The sequence below is a fragment of the Amblyomma americanum genome, chromosome 1 (assembly GCF_052857255.1).
Source record: "Amblyomma americanum isolate KBUSLIRL-KWMA chromosome 1, ASM5285725v1, whole genome shotgun sequence".
In the NCBI taxonomy this organism is placed as follows: Eukaryota; Metazoa; Arthropoda; class Arachnida; order Ixodida; family Ixodidae; genus Amblyomma; species Amblyomma americanum.
Window position 1 is genome coordinate 57,705,198 of NC_135497.1, and position 23,052 is coordinate 57,728,249.

A 23,052-nucleotide genomic window follows, 5' to 3' on the forward strand; every position below is an offset into this window, starting at 1 on the left:
ACCCACGGAACGCAACGATCACAGAAAACCTACGAAGAGATGTGCCTCAGCACATACTCTCTCTCCTAGATCACGTGACCTTTTGCAGTGATCACAAGCAAACTGCCCACCGCAGCAATTAATGATTGGTCGCGAGAAATTGTTCGGTAAGAGCAACGGGGGTAGCAAAATCCCCACCGGCGGCTGTGTTTAAACAACCAGCCTAGGCGGATCTGGTGCATCGCTTGGCCGCTGCACCATTCCTCTCGGATCAGTATGATGACTCGCAGGAATATATGAATGTAAAGAAGAGAATGACCACTTCCGCATATATGGGCATATAGGCAGAAACCTAGGCGACAGATAAAGATTACTTCCGCGTGAGAGATCTTTGCAGCAATCGCAGCTCGGCAGCACGCCAGCGATGGCCCGTGCTAACGTTCTACGCTTCTTGGTGCAGGTAATGAAACCTTATTGCCTTTACGCTAAGCCAAGTAGCTACCGTGCACTCTTGGTGCTGCCGAGCCCACGGTGTTTCCGGTCCATCATGTATGACTGTGCGCATATGTTACTAAAACTTCTTATGGTAGCTGGTGATATAGAATCTAACCCCGGCCCTAACAAAGAGATTCTTGATGCTTTGAAGGAAATTCAAACTGGGCAGACAGCAATGCTAGCGCAGCTAAAGTCGATTGAAGTGAAACTAGTTGATCATGATAAAACGTTTTGCGAGATTAAGGCGCGACTAGATAAAATTGAGACAGCATGTGTTGGTATTGAGGACATGCAGACTGAATTGAAAGAACTGCGTGGAATCAGCACTGAGAACACGGCGCAGATAAATGCTCTGTCTGCCCGGGTAAATGATGCAGAAAATCGGTCCAGACGAAACAACCTTGTTTTCTACAACCTTGAAGATAAAGATAAAGAAACATGGTCAGATTCTGAAAATATCATCATTGCACACATTAATCAGTATTTAGACATACAGTTAGAGCCACGCGACATTGAGCGTGCACATCGCCTTGGGACTTTCCAAACTGGTAGGTGCAGACCTATTATTGTGAGATTTGCTCACTTTAAAGACAAAGAGCAAGTCCTGTCTTCCGCTCGGAAATTCAAAGACACAGGATATGCGGTTGCTCAAGATCTTTCTCCCAGCACGCGCCTTGCCCAGAAACACCTCATCGAATTTGGAAAGGCTCGAAAACTGAAATACAAGTTGCGAAATGAAAAGCTTGTCACAAGTGAAAAAACGTACCATTTCGACCATGTTTCTAATTATGTCGTTGAGGACAGCTTGTAGCCACCATTAAAACCAAATTGTGAACCTCGTTCGCCGAATCGTCACCCTTTATCATTTCTGCTTGCTAACATTCGAAGTGTTGTTCCCAAGCGCGATTCATTGTGCAGTTTAATAGGTTCATCTTCATGCGATATCTTACTACTAACTGAAACATGGCTTAACGCATCAGTTCACGATTCTGAGATTCTTCCATTTCTCCCAGATTTTGAGATATTCCGGAAGGATAGACCCGATAATTCGCGCGGTGGGGGTGTATTGCTCGCCACTAAACGGGATCTGCATTGTTCATTTGTTAACCTCCCTTCACAACTGGAAATGATTTGGCTTCGATGCACTACTACACATCCGCCCATCCTCATTGGTATTTGTTACCGCCCTCCTAATGCTGACAGTTCTTTCACCCCCTTATTTCATGATGCCTTAAATGTGTTAACTAAAACATATCCACTTAGCCCTATCCTTCTCTTCGGTGATTTTAATTTTCCCACAATAGATTGGTCTAATCCCGCCGCTACATTATCGAAAAGCAGCCCCTATTGTCCGTTCATTTTTTTCACTCAAGCCAGCATGGTTTTCGCAAGAATCATTCCTGTGACACCCAACTGGCACTCTTCCTGCACGACTTACATTTAAACCTTGATCGTAATATCCCGACTGATGCAGTGTTTTTAGACTTAGAAAAAGCGTTCGATAAGGTTCCCCATGGTCGTCTCTTACTAAAGTTATCGCGCCTTAATATTCATCCATGTGTTCTGAACTGGATTCGAGGGTTTTTATCTAACCGTCAGCAGTTCGTATATGCCAATTCACACTCTTCATCCTTAACACCTGTGCTCTCAGGGGTACCTCAAGGAACGGTACTCGGGCCCCTCCTTTTCTTGATATATATTAATGACCTACCGTGTAACATTTCTTCTCATATCCGACTCTTTGCCGATGACTGTGTCGTTTACCGAAGCATTACTAACTCCACCGCCCATCTCGCATTACAAACTGACCTTATTCGCATACAGGACTGGTGTAAAACATGGCTCATGTCATTAAATATTTCTACAACCGTGTTAATGTCCATTCACCGTCGTCGTAATTACGTAGCGCCTAATTATATTATTAATAACCTGCAGATAGGAACATCCGAATCATTTAAATATCTTGGTGTGCATATCTCGCGTGACCTAACTTGGACCTGTCATAATAATCACATAATAAATTCTGCTAATTGTGCTCTAGGTTATTTACGCCGTAACCTTTCACTCGCTCCTCCTCCTATTAAACAGCTTGCTTTCGAACCTTTGTGCGTCCCAAGCTTGAGTATGCTAACGCTATTTTTGATCCGCACCACGTTAATCTTACTAACGCCCTCGAATTGGTTCAGAACCGCGCAACACGATTCATTCTATCAAATTATTCCTACCACTCAAGCATCTCAGCACTAAAAGCTCGAATCAACTTGCCCCCCCCCCCCTAGCCTTGCGCCGTAAGATAGCACGTCTTAACCTTTTTCATAAATTTTTCCATTCTTTGCCTCTTGATAACCCCTACATAAAAAGAGCCCACCGCATCGCCCGGTTCAGCCACAGTAACGCAGTGTATCCCCTACAAGCCCATACTGTGACATTTCAGCAGTCATTTTTTCAGCGTACTGCACGAGACTGGAATGACCTGCCCACCGAAGTTGCCATTATCATCAACCCACTAGAATTCAAGTGGAGCGTCGCCAACCTTTCATCTTAACATTTTTTACCATTGTTTGCCAGATACCGTCCACTCCCTCATGTAATGTCTCAACCGAGACCTTTGAGGAAATAAATAAATAAAAATAAATAAGCGTTATGTGATGCTGAAAAAACGAACAACGTCCGTGTCTGCGCAGTCATAAGGAGAGACCCCAGTCCGCTGATATGGCGGCCTTGTGATAGAACATCGCCTCGCATTCAGGAGGTGCTGGGATCAATCCCCAGTGCCGCCGGGTACTCACCGGCTTTTAATGGGTACAAGATTTCCCGTGGCCTGGTGCTCGGCTCTGCTAGGGTGAGAGGCTTAAGGCTGTGAAGCTATCGCGTCACACCCTTAAGGCAGAACTTAAGTGTCGCTTCCATGTTTGTTCTTTGCAATGTAGCTCCGACGAGAATGGCGTTCTGGAAACTGAAAACTGGTGTCATTATCATAAATTACGACCGACAAATCTCATGATGAATGAGATGTGGGCACGGCACCTGGCCTAGCGACAACATGTCTAAGCGGACGTTACTGCTATTGCAGGTTCGTTATTTGCCTAATGCTACTACTTTTAGAAGCGATAACCGCTTTTTGTTAGCCCTGCCGTGCCCTCGCAGCTACCTGAATTTTTTGGTTGACTCTTGGTCTATGGTGTTGACACTGTTGGTTTCAGGAGATGTTGAAGAAAATCCTGGGCCCAAATCCGCAGAAATGTTGCAATTAATCATTGATAATTAGGCTTCATCTGATGCTAAAATGGATGCATTAAGAGCTGAAATGACCGAAATGAAAGAGAAATGCGAAAAAATGACCGCTACACTTACCGTGATTGCAGAATTGAACAAGCGAGTACAAAGCCTAGAATCCCTTGTTCGTTATCAGGCGGATAAGTTGGTAGAATATGAAAATAGAAGCCGATCCAATAACCTCTTGGTTTTTGGTATCGATGAGGACAAGGGTGAATCAGACAGCGACCTGAAACAAGCTGTTATTGAGAATGTATTCAAAGGAACGTTGGGAGTACAAGTGAACTCGATCGACAAAATTCATCGTATTGGCAAGAAAAAAGACGGTAGTAATCGGCCGGTAATCATGCATTTTTATGATTCGCGGGAAAAACAGTCTGTGATGCAAAACTGTGGCAAGCTGAAAGGCAGCTCGATAAGCATAAGTCAAGACTACGCTAAGGAAACTGCAGAAGTACGAAAAAAACTATGGCAAAGCAGTGAAAAGGAACGAGCAAACGGCAACAAGGTAAAACTGGTACATGACAAGCTTAAGATCAACAATCATATCTACGTCTGGGATCGTGAAAGAAATGAACGGTGTCTGTTCCGTACGGAGCAAGATAAGGTTCTTCAATTCAAAAGAGGGGAAAAACTGCTAGCCAGGCATTGATTCAGTTGAAAACTTCAGAGAAGGCTTCTGACACAGATAGCGATTCTTCTCGGTCATAGCTCAGAATTCTACTTGTAAACGCCCGCAGTATCGCAAATAAAGTAAGTGATTTAGAGTATCTTCTAATTTCTCAAAACCCTGATGTATTGATGTTGACTGAGACATGGTTACATAGTGCATTTAGTGACAGTAGTATTTTTCCTCCTGACTACAAGGTGTTTAGATGCGACAGGGATTCTAGAGGTGGTGGCGTGGCTATAGTTGTGAAAAGCACTATAAACGCAGTCGCTCTTGATTGCAGTCTCCCTGAAACGGTTTGGTGCAAGATCAGCTGTGCAGACATGTGGTATATATTAGGGACTGTGTATAGACCACCAGCCACTCTTCCAGAATTTTTGGATAGCTTGAATGAATTCCTTAGCTCCCATGTAAATGAAAACACAAGACTAATAATGGCTGGTGACTTTAATTTGCCGCATATTGATTGGGAAAGTCTATCAGCGGGTAATGTAGAAATAAGGAGCGCCAATAAAATGATGCAGATTATGTTTTCACATAACCTTAAGCAAATAGTTAAAGACTTCACAAGACTTACACCAAAGTCCCAGTCATTGTTGGACTTGGTTTTCATATCCGGTAGAATACCTGACTATACTGTATCAGTTGAAAATGGTTTATCGGATCATAAGATGGTTTGCTTGAATGTACCGCTGCACACAAGAATCTGTAAGCAAGCATATGTCGTGATGCATGTTAAGGATTATGGCCGTGCGAATAACACGTCTATCCTAGACGTTTTGGAAGAACAGTTTAATGAATTTGAAATAGCATCCAACCGCGAAAGTGTAGAAGAACTATGGAACCGTCTTAAAGGGATAATCAAATACTGCATAGATCATTTTGTACCCACACGTATAAAGAAATCAAAGCAAAGAAATCAATGGATAACTAGGCACATCATACACCTTAAGCGTAAGATAAAAAGACTAAGGAAGAAAAAAAGCAGGGCAATAGAACTTTCAATAACCAAACAAATGTTAGAATCTGCTTTGCTGGAGTCGAAGAAAACGTTCTTCAATAAAACGCTTACAAACTTCCTCAAATGCTCGCCACAAAAGTTTTGGCGATACTTCACAGATAGAAAGAATGCAATAGAACAGATGGTGGATGGCGACGTAGTCGTGACAGAAAAAAAAAGATATTGCAAACGTACTTAATCATTTCTTCCAATCAGTTTTTACGAAGGATAGATGTGATGCAGACGATGATCCTTTAGACTGCGCAATACAATACCCAATGGAAGACCTAGGCATTAAAAGGGAGGGCGTGTTCCAGCATTTGCTTACGTTGGACGCAAAAAAATCGTGTGGCCCAGATGAAATACCGTCGGCATTTCTTCAACGGTACGCTGAATGGATGTCGTATTATTTGCAGATTTTATTTGAAAAATCTTTGCGAGATCATTCAGTACCTCAGGACTGGCGCGCTGCCACCGTCATTCCGATATTGAAAGGTGGCAATAGGCTATGTGCAAACAATTATAGACCAGTCTCGCTGACTTCTGTGTGCTGTAAAGTCCTAGAGCATGCAATAGCAAAACATATTCTGTATTTTTTAGACAAAAACGATTTATTATGCCCAGTTCAGCACGGTTTCCGATCTGGCCTTTGACTGTTACACAGTTAATCGAAACTGTACATGACCTTTGTAAAGCTATAGATGAATGCCAACAGATAGATATTGTGTGTATAGACTTTGCGAAGGCATTTGATAAAGTTGTACATCATAAATTACTTTCCAAATTGAGAAGCCTAGCAATTAGTGAAACTATAGTATTGTGAATTCAGGCATATTTAATGAATCGTTACCAAAAGGTTAGAATCGGTAACAGTGAGTCGGGGAAGTGTGCAGTTGTGTCAGGAGTGCCGCAGGGGTCTGTTTTAGGCCCGCTATTGTTTTTATTGTATATTAATGATATTACTTCTAACGTTGTTCCGCCCGTAAAGATTAAACTGTTTGCCGATGACTGCTTAATTTACTCGCGTGTAGCCTGCGCTGAAGATCAGATTGAACTAAATAGATGCCTACAATCATTAAATTCGTGGTGCCAAAGTGGCGGCATGGTAATTAACTTAAAAAAAATCCACATACACTCACGTAAGTAAAAACAGAACTTTATCAGATTTGAATATAATATAGGAGAAAATGCCTTGGTCGAGGTACAGAGTTTCCGATACTTAGGGGTGACAGTGACGCAAAATCTAGACTGGAGTTTTCACATTGATAATATCTATTCAAGAGCTTACCAAAAGTTCTGATTTCTTAGGAGAAAACTACCAGATGCGAATAAAAAAATTAAATTGGTCGCCTATAAGACGTTTACACGACCAGTTCTGGAATATGCGAATGCTGTGTGGAGCCCACACTAAAAATGCTTAAACAAGAAGGCGGAAAGAATTCAGCGCATTTCAGCACGTTTTATATGCTCCAAGTATCGCCGTACTGACTCGGTTACAGAGATGATGCAGCAGTGTGAACTGGAAATGCTGGAAATTAGAAGGATAAAACATCGACTCAAACTTTTTTCCAGATAATGCAAGGAGCATTAAAAATAAATAAAGAACATTATGTGAAAGCGCCTCTAAAACGTGGTTCCCGAAAAAACCACAGCAGGGTACTACAACCCATTAACGCACGTACGGATGTATACTGGTATTCCTTTTTTCCTGATGTTATCGAATTATGAAACAAACTGCCAAGTGATGTTGTGGAGAGTGCGAATGTGCAACAATTTGAGCTGGGTGTCGATATGTTTTTGAGAAATGGAGTACAAAGTTTGAATTCTGATTCGTGATTGCTTATTGAAGTGCTTATGAAATGTATTTGTTTTTGTCCCCTCCCTGTAACGACCCTCATGAAGGTTTAACAGTCTGACCAAATAAATAAATAAAAAGTGAATGTTGTTCCGCAGACATCGGAATGGAAAAAATGTATGTTTGAACGTCAACAAATTTTTTTTTGCAAGTCTTCAATGTATAACATCCCTACACATCCTTAGCACCCTTTACCGTCGTACACAGCACAACGCGTTCACTCCGTGCTCCAATAACGCGCTTGAAACAACGACCATTCGCTGCGTATGAAATGAACCTTTTCGTGTGCCTATTTCTTTCTCTGATCATGCCATGGTGATTGCGCGGATTGCAGAATGTGCCCATACCAAATTTCAGCCAAAGTGGGCTCTTCGGAAGCTCAGTTCTTCGTTTCTGAAGGAGGAGGACTTGAAGCAGCGAGTGAGGAGAGCCTCTCGGAATCCTGCTTGGCCATGCGAATCCATTTATTTTCAGCTTGGGAGATGTTTAAGCAAGAAGTTCATGGCATAGCTGTTGAAATTGGCTTCATGAGGTCTTACTTTAAGCATGGCTAGGAGAAACGGCTGATTCAGAGCCTTTATAATTTGTACGAACTTGAATGCGAGGCTCCAGGCCTGTACACAGAGGGAATCGCCACTATGAAGTGTCACGCTCAAAAGTACGATGCAGAACGCTTTCGGACGGCCCGTGTACGATCCCGCAGCAAATGTGCATTGCGCTGTGAGGAGCCAAGTAGACAGGCATTGCTTGATAAGCGTCGCCACATGAGTGCTATGCGCGTCTCTCAGCTCTACAGTGGTGGCGCCCTGATCACAAGTAGAGATGAAATAGTAACCAAGTTTTCAAAACTCATTTTTTGCTGTTGCTTCAAGCATGCTGACGATGTTTGTGTAGGGCGCTGGAGTGGAGTGAGGATGAGCTCACGATAACAAGTTGTTCTCTAATATTGGGTGAACTGGAAGATGCAACTGATCGATTACCACTTTCGAAAACCCCGGGACCTAACGCCCTCTCATGAGAATTTTACGTGCTATCTCCTGTCCTACTCCAAATTTTTGAGGCCATTCTTGATGATGGATTTTTGCCACAGTCATTTACCAAAAGTCATATCTTAATAGCGAAAATGAACGATAAGAAAAAACTACGATTTGTGGATGGCTACGCACCTATCACGTTTTCTAATGTATTTTAAGATCTTCGCTAAAATAGTTTAAAGTCGGCTCAATGTCTACTTTGTTTAGGAGCCTCGTTAAACAGGGGGCTCGAGGGGTTGGTCAGTACGGTCTAATCTACATGTAGCAAGAATTTGTCGCAGCGCGAACTAGACGGGGACAACGATAGGGAACGAACACGACGGCTATCAACACCAACTGGCCCAGATGGCCCAGATGTATTAACTGTATCAGGTCAGATGAACTGTATAAGATGTATCAGCTGTATCAAATGGCCGGATGTATCAACACCAACTGGCCCAGACTTAGGTACCTCTGTACATGTAGCGCATACGGTGTTGCAGTATTGAAGTGACGCTAAAAAACAATTACCACTGCGGCAAATTGAGAAATGACGTTCGATGGGGTGCCGAATTTATTTTTTTCTCTTCAAAATTACTTTGTGCCTGGTTGAATTCTTTCTACTGGGATACGCCTTTGTTACAAAAACTGTTCACACACTTGAATGTTAATGGCTGTCTCTCATGACCAGTCCGCAATCAGTCCTCTTCGAAACAGGGGTGTCCACTGTCCCTTCCTGTTCGCCTTATACTTGGAACCACTTTGACTGTGTTATAAAAAGTGCAACCGTCAGTGGTTTTCGTAATATGGGCCACGAATTGAAGATATCAGCCTATGCGGATGACCTCGCGTTTTTCTGCCTGATAAGCCAAGCGTTGATGAGGATATTCGTTTGAGGGCAGACTTCAGTTCAGTGTCAGCAGCACGAATTAATCGTTCCAAGATTCGCGGTCCCTGGTTTGGTACGTGGGGAACGACACCTGCCGAATAAGCTGGTATGCAAGTGACACGCACACCACCAAAGTACATTGGCGTTCCTTTGACTGCCTATAAACATAATGCCCATTACTGGAAAGACCGCGTGCCCTCTCTTCAGCGCTACTCTCAGCATTTTTTGCCCCATGGTCTCTCGATTTTTGGCAGGGCGATAGCATGCAACCAGTTTCTCGCCACTAAAGTTTATTACGTGCTGCAAAATATTCATTGCACAAGACTCTATACCGAGCTTTTTTCCCGAGTTTTCGCCACGTGAGAGATTCGTATTGTGTATCTATAGCGCGTGATAGCATTTTTTGGCCTGTAAGCGTTGGCGACCTTTTTTTATTCAGTCCACCTCCATGTCCATAGGTAGTTCAACGTTTCATGATTTTCTTTGAGACCACACGCCCAATAGTGCCTACATTCTTGAAAGTTAACCTTGTTCATGCTTTACCGAGCCACATTGTTTCTTGTAATGTTTCTGGTCGTCCGTGTTTGTGGGGCTTCATGCATGCGGTGTATTTAGCTGTACGCTTTCTGCTTGCTCATATTCCTCTGAGTATCGTTTTTCGATGTCGAAGAAACGGTTGCACAAGGACTTAATTTGTATGCTCTTCTCTGTGTTAATGTGCCGCTGTGTGTATTTTGGTTTACGGGGACATGGCGTACACAAGAGGGTATGTAAAATGCCCTCTCATCATCTACACGAACTTTACTCTTTCACATGCACACTGAGACATTGCCGGTTAAAATATGGCTAGAGTAAAAAGGGTATTTTTGTGTATGCGGTTAATTGTCGCCTTTGTGATGCTCCTGAAATTATTGAACACTGTTTCATAATTTATAAAGATGCAATACCTTTCTGACACATCAAGCGACGGACATTGAAAAATTGGAAAAAAGAATTTGACGCCGCATTCTTTATGATACCTCACTGCACTGCAACTTGTTGAAGAACCCTTACATGAGTTATTCTTAATTGGCTTACATAGCCTGGTGAAAACACCCATGATGGACCGACACTGTGAGTGTGTTGTTTCTGCTAAAGACCAGTTCAGTAAAGACCATTGTACACCTAAAGAAGTTGTATGCACAGTCCGAGTTTGAAAATGAAAGGCACTCACTCTTAGTGCTGTGCTCCTCATTCTCTTTTAAGACGAAAGCGTTCAATGGCTCATATTTGTGGCCATGACCTTGTCCGGTTTCAAGTAATGTCACACCGATAACTCGATAAGCATAAAAGACACCTTTTGCACGGCGCCATTCGAACTGCCATTCTTCCGTTCCGCAGCCGATTCTGCTAACGACTACGCTACTACCTGCGAGCGCATACGTTGTTCTCCAGGGCTGGGAAACATTATTTTTCTTTCTTTTTCTCTGCCCACAATAATACGTGTCTTGTTGTGTCGCAGGATGGTGCGGGCAGGGCAATTTTTTTTAGCCCAATCTAACCTATGTCTGGCTATATTGTTATTGGCAAGGGCCAGGGATACTTTATTTTTCATTCTTTTAAGAGCCCACAATAATTTTTGTCTAGCGTAAGGACGCTGGAGAGTGTTTTGGGAAAATGTTCGAATCAAACGGATGCCTCCCAAACGCCCTTCAGTGTCTCCAGGATTTAATATTCGCAAACAATAGTGCACTTAATCAACATCTTAACCACACATCAGTGACACAAGCCGTGGTAAAAACAGCGCAGCGACGACAGACACAGAGAAGATAGAAGAAGACGGACAAGCGCTGACTAACAAACTAAAGTTTATTGGAAAAAACACAGGTATTAATACACTCCTAAAACAACCAGGGAACACGCCCCTCTTAACATCCTTCTAATCGTGCGAATCTCGATACTTAATCTCACATTCGTGAAGAAGTACTGACGGTGTGCTGACGCATGCATCACCATTCGCGTGGATGCGATACGCCTCACACAGTTCCCTTGTCAATTTATCCCTGTGCCTGCAAACAACTTTTGTCTCATGGAAAAGAGGGTTGCACATTTTTTTGTCGGGGGAACCTGGGATATTATTCAGCGGGCAATCTCTAAAATGTAATGCAAGGTTGGACGATGGGGGGCCATTTAACGAGGTATGATGCTGACGAAGACGGGTGTTCACACATTTTCCCGTTTGGCCAATGTATTTCTTGCCACAGGAAAACTCAATGTCATACACTACGCTTTCAGCACATGACGTAAACTTCTTTTAATGGTTTATTTTGCAGGCTCTACTCCCGGTTGGTTTCTGTTTTTTAGCCTTTGCTTTCCTATCTATTATGGCACAAATTTTTCCAAGCTTTTGCGGGGCTGAGAAGAGCACTTGAATTCCATATCTGGCGCCTACTGTTTTTAAGTTGTGTGACAAACGATGAAGATATGGTATAACCGTATGCCTCTTCATGCCTGACGGCTCTGATGGATGGCAACTCTTGAAAGATTTCAGTTTCCTCAGCAATTTATTGCAAGCAAGCACGATTACCTCTTCCGGAAATCCTGCCGATTGTAATCTACCAACCTGCTGATTAAAACTATTCTTCAGTCCATGCACACACGATTTCGAAAGTGCTGATCCTAAACATGCAACGGCTATACCACTTTTAACTAATTTAGAATGGGCTGAGCGATAACTAAGCAAGGGCTTCGCTGAGCGCTGTTGAAAAGACCAGCAGACATGATCAGGGTTCAGGACCAATCTTAAGTCTAAAAACTGTAGCTCGTTGTTCTCCGGGAGTTCAAAGGTGAACTTTAAACCTTCTCCACAACTAACAAAAACCCTTAGTATTTCTTCTACATGGCCCTTGAAATTTGTAGGCTCTACAAAAATTAAATAATCATCAACATACCTGAACACCTGTTTTACACAATCACTGAACTTAGAATTTATCGCCCTGTCAACGTGACACAGAAAAATATTACTTAACACCGGTGCTACTTTTGAACCTATGCATACCCCATCTTTCAGAGCAAACAGTTTTCCTTCCCACTCGACAGAAGTCGATTGCAGGTAAAAGGTCAGAAGTTCCAAAAACGACTCAACAGAAACACCACAATCCGAAATAAATCTCTCTTCGTCATTGTCATTAGTTATGGCTTTCTTAACACACTGCAGGAGCTTATCTTGAGGTAAGGAATAGAACAAATCCTCCACATCGATGCTAAACATGCCACTCGAACCCGGGTTACAGCTTTGCAAAAACTCAACAATGGTGACAGAATTCGGGACCAGAAACGGATCATCAATCACAAGACTACTAAGGTGCTTTTGCAAAAAGCTTGATATCGAATGTTGCCAGCTGTTACGCTCCGTAACTATACATCGGAAAGGAATTTCGGGTTTATGCGTTTTCGCAGAGAAGAAAATATCTAGACAATTTTTCTGCGAACTACTAACAGAGCGCTGTAGTCCTATCAAATTCATTTCCCCCAGTAACCGTATTGCTTCTTTCTTTTGTCTATTGAGGTTAATATGAACTTGCTTAAAGTTCTTTGCGATAGATTTCCCGGCTCTTTCCCTGAACAGATTCTCTGGGATAACAACGAAATGCCCTTCTTTATCCGATACCAGCAACCGAAAGTCCTCTGACGAAAGTTTACCAGTGGAGCAAAGCTCAACCCCTTCACGGACCCTCCAACTGTCCCCTTCAAAGCCTCAACACACTCCGCCACGCACCTCGGTTGTTCCTCCTTCCGGGCCTGGCAAGACACACTCCTTCCAAGGGACAGCAATTCTTCTTTTCCTAGGGATGGCTGGACACAAAATTTCGGGCCTCGCTGCAGAACCTTTCGGAACTTTTCTGGCACCTGCTTGTCGCCCAGGACCAATACCTTGCCCTCAGAACACGGAGGCTTCGTCTTCGCCTGTAGCCAAGGGCGTGAAGAATACCAGAGGAATTCCGTGTGTTGCTTCGCTAGGTCACACCAATCACGAAAGCGCCGCACTCTATGCTTGTCACTGCCATATGCCGCCCAAAGGCAGTCCTTGTAGAAGCGGTGCTGGTGCCACCATTCCGATGCAATTATGCGGCACATTCGGCGACTGTGTCCTTTCGACGGGAGCAGGGTTCCGCACAACATTTGCACCTCTACCGGGCAAACGGCACGTCTTGCATGCCAGGAAGCCAGGCGAGCCAACCGAGGTGCGTGGCGGAGTGTGTTGAGGCTTTGAAGGGGACAGTTGGAGGGTCCGTGAAGGGGTTGAGCTTTGCTCCACTGGTAAACTTTCTCTCGTCAGAGGACTTTCGGTTGCTGGTATCGGATAAAGAAGGGCATTTCGTTGTTATCCCAGAGAATCTGTTCAGGGAAAGAGCCGGGAAATCTATCGCAAAGAACTTTAAGCAAGTTCATATTAATCTCAATAGACAAAAGAAAGAAGCAATACGGTTACTGGGGGAAATGAATTTGATAGGACTACAGCGCTCTGTTAGTAGTTCGCAGAAAAATTGTCTAGATATTTTCTTCTCTGCGAAAACGCATAAACCCGAAATTCCTTTCCGATGTATAGTTACGGAGCGTAACAGCTGGCAACATTCGATATCAAGCCTTTTGCAAAAGCACCTTAGTAGTCTTGTCATTGATGATCCGTTTCTGGTGCCGAATTCTGTCACCATTGTTGAGTTTTTGCAAAGCTGTAACCCGGGTTCGAGTGGCATGTTTAGCATCGATGTGGAGGATTTGTTCTATTCCCTACCTCAAGATAAGCTCCTGCAGTGTGTTAAGAAAGCCATAACTAATGACAATGACGAAGAGAGATTTATTTCGGATTGTGGTGTTTCTGTGGAGTCGTTTTTGGAACTTCTGACTTTTTACCTGCAATCGACTTCTGTCGAGTGGGAAGGAAAACTGTTTGCTCAGAAAGATGGGGTATGCATAGGTTCAAAAGTAGCACCGGTGTTAAGTAATATATTTCTGTGTCACGTTGACAGGGCGATAAATTCTAAGTTCAGTGATTGTGTAAAACAGGTGTTCAGGTATGTTGATGATTATTTAATTTTTGTAGAGCCTACAAATTTCAAGGGCCATGTAGAAGAAATACTAAGGGTTTTTGTTAGTTGTGGAGAAGGTTTAAAGTTCACCTTTGAACTCCCGGAGAACAACGAGCTACAGTTTTTAGACTTAAGATTGGTCCTGAACCCTGATCATGTCTGCTGGTCTTTTCAACAGCGCTCAGCGAAGCCCTTGCTTAGTTATCGCTCAGCCCATTCTAAATTAGTTAAAAGTGGTATAGCCGTTGCATGTTTAGGATCAGCACTTTCGAAATCGTGTGTGCATGGAATGAAGAATAGTTTTAATCAGCAGGTTGGTAGATTACAATCGGCAGGATTTCCGGAAGAGGTAATCGTGCTTGCTTGCAATAAATTGCTGAGGAAACTAAAATCTTTCAAGAGTTGCCATCCATCAGAGCCGTCAGGCATGAAGAGGCATACGGTTATACCATATCTTCATCGTTTGTCACACAACTTAAAAAGAGTAGGTGCCAGATATGGAATTCAAGTGCTCTTCTCAGCCCCGCAAAAGCTTGGAAAAATTTGTGCCATAATAGATAGGAAAGCAAAGGCTAAAAAACAGAAACCAACCGGGAGTAGAGCCTGCAAAATAAACCACCAAAAGAAGTTTACGTCATGTGCTGAAAGCGTAGTGTATGACATTGAGTTTTCCTGTGGCAAGAAATACATTGGCCAAACGGGAAAATGTGTGAACACCCGTCTTCGTCAGCATCATACCTCGTTAAATGGCCCCCCATCGTCCAACCTTCCATTACATTTTAGAGATTGCCCCCTGAATAATATCCCAGGTTCCCCCGACAAAAAAATGTGCAACCCTCTTTTCCATGAGACAAAAGTTGTTTGCAGGCACAGGGATAAATTGACAAGGGAACTGTGTGAGGCGTATCGCATCCACGCGAATGGTGATGCATGCGTCAGCACACCGTCAGTACTTCTTCACGAATGTGAGATTAAGTATCTAGATTCGCACGATTAGAAGGATGTTAAGAGGGGCGTGTTCCCTGGTTGTTTTAGGAGTGTATTAATACCTGTGTTTTTTCCAATAGACTTTAGTTGTTAGTCAGCGCTTGTCCATCTTCTTCTATCTTCTCTGTGTCTGTCGTCGCTGCGCTGTTTTTACCACGGCTTAAAGATGCACCAACTAGCTCAGTTGTCGGTTCTTCTGCAGTGATACAAGCAGCAACATCGTGCTAAAGGCTTTCGCCTCACAGAATTTTAGGTCAACAAAGTGCCCCCATGAGTGACGTATTCTAAATACAATGTAGGCGTGACAATATTTGAGTGGCAGCCTACAAGGCTAAATTTATTGTAGTTTGAATAGAATGCTTGAATTACCGGCTTTCGAAGAGGCAGAACCTTAATTATTCGCTAATTATTCGGGCTAATTTTTTTCCTATGTGGTCGCGCACCTCTGACATTTTAACACGAAGCCGGTTAGTTGCCTTGGTCGAGAATACAGCCTAAAATATTCTGGCTAATTTTCTCGGGTAGTGCGGATGCGCCTGGGCTCACCCGAAATCTGCATAAAAATTCAAACCATGCAAAAATGTGACCAAGGAATGGAGTTAACCGTCCTGCGCCCTACAGGCCCTTATAAAAACGGTCTATAGACAGTCTATAGACTTCTTATAGGCTATATTGCCTTCTTATAGGTATTTATTTTTGTCTATTCGTAGTCTATAGCTAAAAGTCGACTAAAAGTTTATGTTCATAAATCTATATAGACTGTATAGGATTTGTGTTGCCTATAGACTGTTTTCTAAGGTTTGTGTTTAGAGAGTGTATAGACATTATAGACAGAAGTCTATAGACAGTCAATGGACTCTCTAAAGAAGTTTTTGTAAGGGGGGCATCTCGCCCCCTTCATCCTCCGCCTTCCGTAACAAGGTGACGTAACAGAGCGTCCCCTCTAGCAGCCGCACCACCGATGAAATCGATGGATGGCGTACTCCGGCGCCGTAACTGCTGCTGCGTTACCGCAGTTAAGCTCGAAAGACCACGCGTACGCCATGTCCCGTGCTGTTCTACACGTTGCAGGCGTCAGAGAGTATTTAATTAGAGCCGCCGCTTCGGAGGATGCTGCTTCTGCATGACGCTCCCGCCCTGCTTCGCTGCCGCTGCAGTCGTCCCTTCTGCAGAGGCGCGAGAAGAAGTTCGCTTGAAATTTGCGGCGCTTCAACGTCACATATTAGCGACAAGCAGAAAAAAAAACATCGTGTCACTTACGTCAGCTACACCGGGGAAAAAATTACTCCAGCGCACCGAATATTGAAACTCCCTAAAGAGAGACGCTTCACTGTCTATCGCACCGCGGAACAAAATATTTTGAATAGAGCGTTGTGAAAGGAAGGGCCGCTCGTCGTCAGGCAGCTAGAAGACTTGTTGAAGAGTTCATTTGAAAAAAAAAAAACACGTGCCGCTTTGGAACGGCGCTTCAGAGTGTCTTGTGATTTTCCTTAACGATAAATCTTGAGGAGAGTCTTCTTGCTGTAGCAGACACCTAAGGACACTGTATTTATGTTGGCGTACGTCTGACGCTTTTCATTTCGTATGGTCCTCGCGCACGCACACGTACACGCACACACGCACGCACAGCCTCAGCTCTCATATTGAAGTGTACTTGGAAATATCGCTTTCTCATTCCCTCGGATTGCAGCCCACTCACTGCCGAAATTGCTCAGCTAGAACATCTACATCACAAGATTTCATGCCTGCCTGAATTGAGACTAGCCTTTCAGTAGGAAACGCTGTTATAAAATATTGCAAGTGAAAGCCAACCGATCACTCGTATAATTACGCCTTTCGGTAAAATCTGCTCTCCAGGGAAGAACAGCAACTTCTTTCATGTGCTTAACTTGTACCGCGTACATACCGTCACAGTCCTACGTAGTTTACTGTGATGCATCCTTGAAGAAGTCATCTTGAAAGTTTGAAAAATTTCGAAGATTGTACACTGCATATTGAAAATACAGAAAAATATCCCAATGTCAAAGTCTGTTGGTGCGAGCTCTAGCCAGTGCTATCTAATAGAAAACAAAGAATCTTCGTAATGGTTTTGCCTTGTATTTTAAAAGATATCTGTATGACAGTGAACTCTTCAGCATAAGAGGTAGACACCCATGCGTCCCGAAATGGATGGAAAAAGTTGCCGATGCAAGGCGGCGGCAGTTAAAAGAAGTTGCAAAGGAAGCATGAACTGGCGCACTGGAGGCGAGAAGTGTCTACGACGTTTAAAACACGGTGACTGCACCACAGCGCAGCCACCTAATCCGCTTACCTTTGCGATGCAGACGACCGTCCTCGCATTTGCCAGCCTGCTGCTGCCGTCCCTGGCAGGCCTGTCTACGGGGGCGTCATCGGTGTGCGCACTGCCGTACACTGGGGATGACCCGGGCTCCTGCCATCTACCGCCCAACGAGTGCTCGTCCCTACTGGATGTGCCGCCAGAGGAGCTGCACACACCGGAAATCACAGTACCATGGGTGGCCACATCGACATCAGCAACAATGCCAACATGTATAAAAGAGCTTCATCCGCTGACACCGCTTCGTGGGCTCGGTGACTGCACCACAGCGCAGCCACCTAATCCGCTTACCTTTGCGATGCAGGTCAGTACATCGTATGCCCTCTTCGCTAAAAAATCCAGTAATTATATTTTGGTGCAGTTTCCGAGCCCGCACTGCTGTGTCGCCATTGCCGTTGAGTGTGCTCACGTAATTCATTCCTTGCTCATGCTATCAGGTGACGTTGAGACTAGCCCTGGTCCTGAGGGAAACGCTGCTGTACTCGCTGAACTACAGAAGCTAAACGCGGGACAGACCCTGTTGATTACGGAAATACAGGGCCTCAAAACACAGCTGAACACAACAGATCAAACCATAGCAAGCCTAGACAAACGAATGGCCGATCTCGAAGCGCATTACCAAACACTTCTTCACCTCAGAAACGATATTGAAATAATGCAGTCAACCACAATCAACCAAGCTAAAAAGATTGAAGAACTAGAAACACGCCTGGATGACGCGGAAAACCAATCACGTCGGAATAACATCATTTTCTATGGCATCCCTGACCCTGCTAGCGCTGAAACGTGGGCTGAGTCAGAAAAACTAGTCATTGATGTTTGCCGCAATAATCTTGATATAACCTTGGAACCTAACGACATTGAAAGAGCGCATCGCCTCGGAAATCATTCAGCCGACCGAACTCGTCCCGTAATCGTAAAATTCCTATCTCATAAAACCAAAGACGCACTGTTATCAAATGGCCGTAAATTAAAAGACACAAACTACAGTATTGGAGAGGACTTTTCCCGCACCGTTCGACACGCGCGTAAACAGTTACTAGTGTTTGCCAAAGCCAATTCTAACAAGTACTCCTTGCGCTTCAAAACCCTGCACATCGGCTCAAAACGCTATGTATTTGACGCATCATCCCAAACCGTTAAGGAAATAGCATAGCAATTGCCCCGTCACAAAACTTTAACATATCGTCGACCCGCTCCACCGCACAATGTTCTCTCGTTTTCGATAATATTCACTAACATCCGTAGTCTTCTTCCAAAGCGCGAACTCATATCAAACATCATGTCGTCATACGGAAGCAACATACTAATACTAACAGAAACTTGGCTAAATAGTGACGTAACGGATGCGGAAATTTTGGCCGATTTACCCAACTTCGAAGTGTATCGAAACGATCGGAAAGGCAAACGGGGGGGCGGTGTTCTCGTTGTCATTCATCGAGGCATATCATGCTCTGTTGTTGACGTCGCATCCGACATTGAAGCCATATGGCTCATCTGTCGCGCTCCCCTCGTAACAGTTCTGCTTGGCGTTTGCTACAGGCCCCCCCCCCCCCCCCCCCCCCCCCCAGACTAGTCCAGACTTCCCACGTCATCTGAACAACATCCTTCATAAACTTGTTTTCACATATCCAAATGCCCGTATTCTTCTTTTTGGTGATTTTAACTACCCCGATATTGATTGGCAGAACATAGCTAGTTCCACAATAACGTGTCATGCAGAGGCGAAGAACTTCATCGATGTCTGTTTAAATTTTAACCTCACTCAATTAATTTCCCAACCAACCCGTGTTTCACGAGAATCAGCAAACACACTCGACCTGATACTAACAAGCAGCCCCGAGAATGTATCATCCATCAGTTACCTTCCTGAAATCAGTGATCACAAAGTCATGCACGCTTTATTCTCATTTACCTCGACTCAAAAACAGACATCCGATAAAACGATACACCTCTACGATAAGGGTAACTATAATGCAATAACTGAAGAACTTAACACCTTTTTTCCTGAATACGTATCCGCATTTCACACTCGCTCAATTCATGAAAACTGGCTGATATTCAAGAACAAATTAAATCATCTCACTAATATGTTCGTACCAAGGATTACCTTTCATACTAATCGCAATAAACCATGGTTTACCCAGCACTTAAAACGACTCGAAAACAAAAAGAAACGATTGTTTCGTACCGCCAAACGAAACGACACGCCTGCCACATGGGGAAAATACTTCGAGGCCGAAAAATCATACCTACTTTCTGTTCGTAACGCCAAGTACTCATTTTATCACAATGACTTACCAAACTTGCTTATAAGAAACCCCAAGCAATTCTGGCAAGTTTTAAACCCAACACATCCTCCCGATATTAAACTGACGAATGATTCACATGAAGCAGTGAGTGACCATGATTGCGCAGAAATATTTAACCATGCATTCACATCTGTGTTCACTACCGAACCCAACGCACTTTCACAATTACCACCCTTTAACCTAGAAACCCCCATGCCGGCAGTCACGTTCGTCGAAGAAGGCATTTCATCCATAATTCGTAATATGAAACTTTCATCATCAGCTGGTATGGACCTGATTAATTCAAAACTATTGAAAAACGTGGAATCAATTTGTGCATCATATTTATGTCTCATTTTCTCACAGTCACTCTCCTCAGGAATTTTGCCTCTTGATTGGAAAACGGGGAAGGTAGTTCCAGTCTACAAATCAGGTAACAGAGACTCGCCCTTGAATTACCGCCCCATTTCATTGACTAGTGTGCCTTGTAAAATCATGAAACATGTCATCTACTCACAAATCGTAAACTTCTTGAACCGAAACCATTTCTTTCATCCCTCACAACATGGGTTTCGTAAGGGCCTCTCTTGCGAAACCCAACTAGCGCTTTTCCTTCACGACTTGCACACTAATCTAGACCGTAATATGCAGACAGACACCCTCTTTCTTGATTTCGCCAAAGCTTTTGACAAGGTTCCCCACCGCCGGCTATTACTAAAACTCTCAAAGCTGAACCTACCCCCTAATACTCTCAAATGGATTGAAGAATTCCTAACTAACCGTTCTCAGTCAGTCTATCTTAACGGCCATCTGTCTACATCTCTCCCGGTTACTTCAGGGGTCCCACAAGGTTCTGTCCTCGGTCCCCTCCTATTCTTAATATATATTAACGACTTGCCCCTGCATGTTTCCTGTAGTATTCGAATTTTCGCAGATGATTGTGTTATTTACCGCACCATTAATAACTGTCACGATCAATACACTCTTCAGACAGAGCTTAACAACGTACTAAATTGGTGTGATAACTGGCTAATGTCCCTCAATCCTACTAAATGTAAACTCATGTCCTTCACTCGTCGTCACAATCCATATCTCTTTCATTATTCAATTTCTAACACACAGATTGAGCAAGTACAATCATATAAATATCCAGGAGTCACCCTCTCTTCTAATCTATCATGGCAGGTTCATATTGGTAACATCATTTCAGCATCAAACAAAACACTCGGTTTTCTAAAACGTCACCTTCGTCTTGCCACACCAAATGTTAAATTGCTCGCGTATAAATCACTTATAAGACCCAAATTAGAATATGCATCCCCCATCTGGAGCCCACAACAAGCATATCTAATCACCGCATTGGAAGCTGTGCAGAATCGTGCTGCCCGATTCATTCATTGCTCATACTCATATGACGTCAGTGTCTCATCCTTGAAAGCTACATCCGGACTGCCACCCCTCTCTTTTCGTCGTCGCATTGCTAGCCTCACCCTTTATCACAAATTCTTTTATTCTTCTCTCAATCAAGCACCGTATATCGCCGCCGCATCACGCATATCTCACCGCACCAGTCATCCCCTTCAAGTTGCCCGCCCACTATCACGCACTACTACGTTTTCAGCTTCGTTATTTCTTCGAGCAGCCACGGACTGGAACGGCCTACCCCATGACATCGTCACCATCGCTTCAACATTTGCTTTTCAAGAAAGCGTAACAGATCACCTTCAATGTTAAATTACCATCGCTGTTTGTTTTCCTCACTACAAATGTAATCCCACCCCTTATGTAACACCCCCTGAAATGGGGGCCTTTAAGGAATAAAACTGAACTGAACTGAACTGAACGTCTTAAAGGGCAGAAAATAGAAACGGAATGCATTTTGTCGCATCCTATTCTTGGAAAGCACTCGCACAGCAGCGCTTTCTCTCACCGTATAGCAAAACCGCCGGTTACGCCGTTGTTACATCGTAGTGAAAATTGGTTTTTGGGCAAAGGAAATGGCGCAATATCTGTCTAACATCTCGCGGACACCTGAACCGCGCCGTAAGAGAAGGGATAAAGGAAGGAGTGAAAGAAGAAAAAAGGAATTAGAGGTGCCGTAGTGGAGGTCTCCGGAATAATTTAGACCACCTGGAAATTTTTAACGTGCCCTGACATCACACAGCACACGGGCGCCTTTTAGGTTTCGCCTCCATCGAAACGCGGCAACCGTGGTCGGGTTAGAACCCGGGAACACCGGATCAGTAGCCGAGCGCACTAACCACTGAGCCACCGCGGCTAGTATTACACCGTGTTCCCACTTCTTTTGTCATAATTTTATATTTCATTTATATCACTAAAATATCCTTTGATTCGTACTGCCATTGGTGCCCGTCGTCGCTTTCTAAGCGGTGCGCAAAAGAGCGCCGGCACTGAAAAATGTGCTTCTCGGGAAGCTTAAATATTGAAATGAGATTCCACACCGAAGCGAGCATGCTTCATTCCAAACCTTCCACCCCAGCCTCTTTTTTTTTTTTCATCACAAGGTTTGGAGCCTGTTCGCGTTTCCCCTAGGATGCGCTGACAATTCATCCATCGAGCATACCATGGGCGCTCATGAATCTCGGGGTATTTATCATGTTTTTCTGTTTTTCGAGAACATCACTATTTGATTACGTATACGGATGGCTTCACTTCCTTTCCCTTATATGCGCCGAATTTCACGCGTTTCTGAATGGATGGAAAAACTTTATTTTCTTCAGAGAGCATGTGTGGACGATTCCGTGTCAGATGGCCATCAACCCATGGCTGACGGCGACCTGGGTGGCCCACTCCACGGCCCTGGTCTGGACGACCGGGTCTGAGCTGGTCAACACGGCCTCCCACTGCTCGAGGGAAGGATCACGCATAATGTCCGCCGGTGGCGGTGCTATGCTACAGCTCCATAATATGTGGTCATAGGTTGCCAATTCGTGACACCATTTGCACTCCGGCGGAATGCCCGGGTAGATTTTGCTCAATACGTATGGGTTGAAGAAACATCTAAAATCGTCCATGTAATAAGCATCGCAGCGCCTGAGAGGCCTTAGCTTTACTGTGGATCCCACAAACAGTGGAAGGACAGTACCATTTTCCATTTCTAGCATGCACTTACTTAGGATTGATTTTTTGATGCCAAGCGCACGGTCAGTGCTTCCAAATTTCAACTCAT

General features: G+C 43.9%; 1 protein-coding gene across 1 annotated transcript; it reads left to right on the plus strand.

Moving 5' to 3' along the window:
• The first annotated feature begins 17,550 nt into the window (after positions 1-17,550).
• Positions 17,551-18,727, plus strand: LOC144132983 (uncharacterized). The gene has a single exon (XM_077665758.1). It carries the CDS (start codon positions 17,552-17,554, stop codon positions 18,725-18,727), a length of 1,176 nt encoding a protein of 391 aa, XP_077521884.1. The 5' UTR covers position 17,551.
• Positions 18,728-23,052: the final 4,325 nt, after the last annotated feature.

Coding starts and splice junctions, on each gene's coding strand:
- LOC144132983 (XM_077665758.1), top strand. CDS start 17,552: ATGCAGACGACCGTCCTCGCATTTGCCAGCCTGCTGCTGCCGTCCCTG.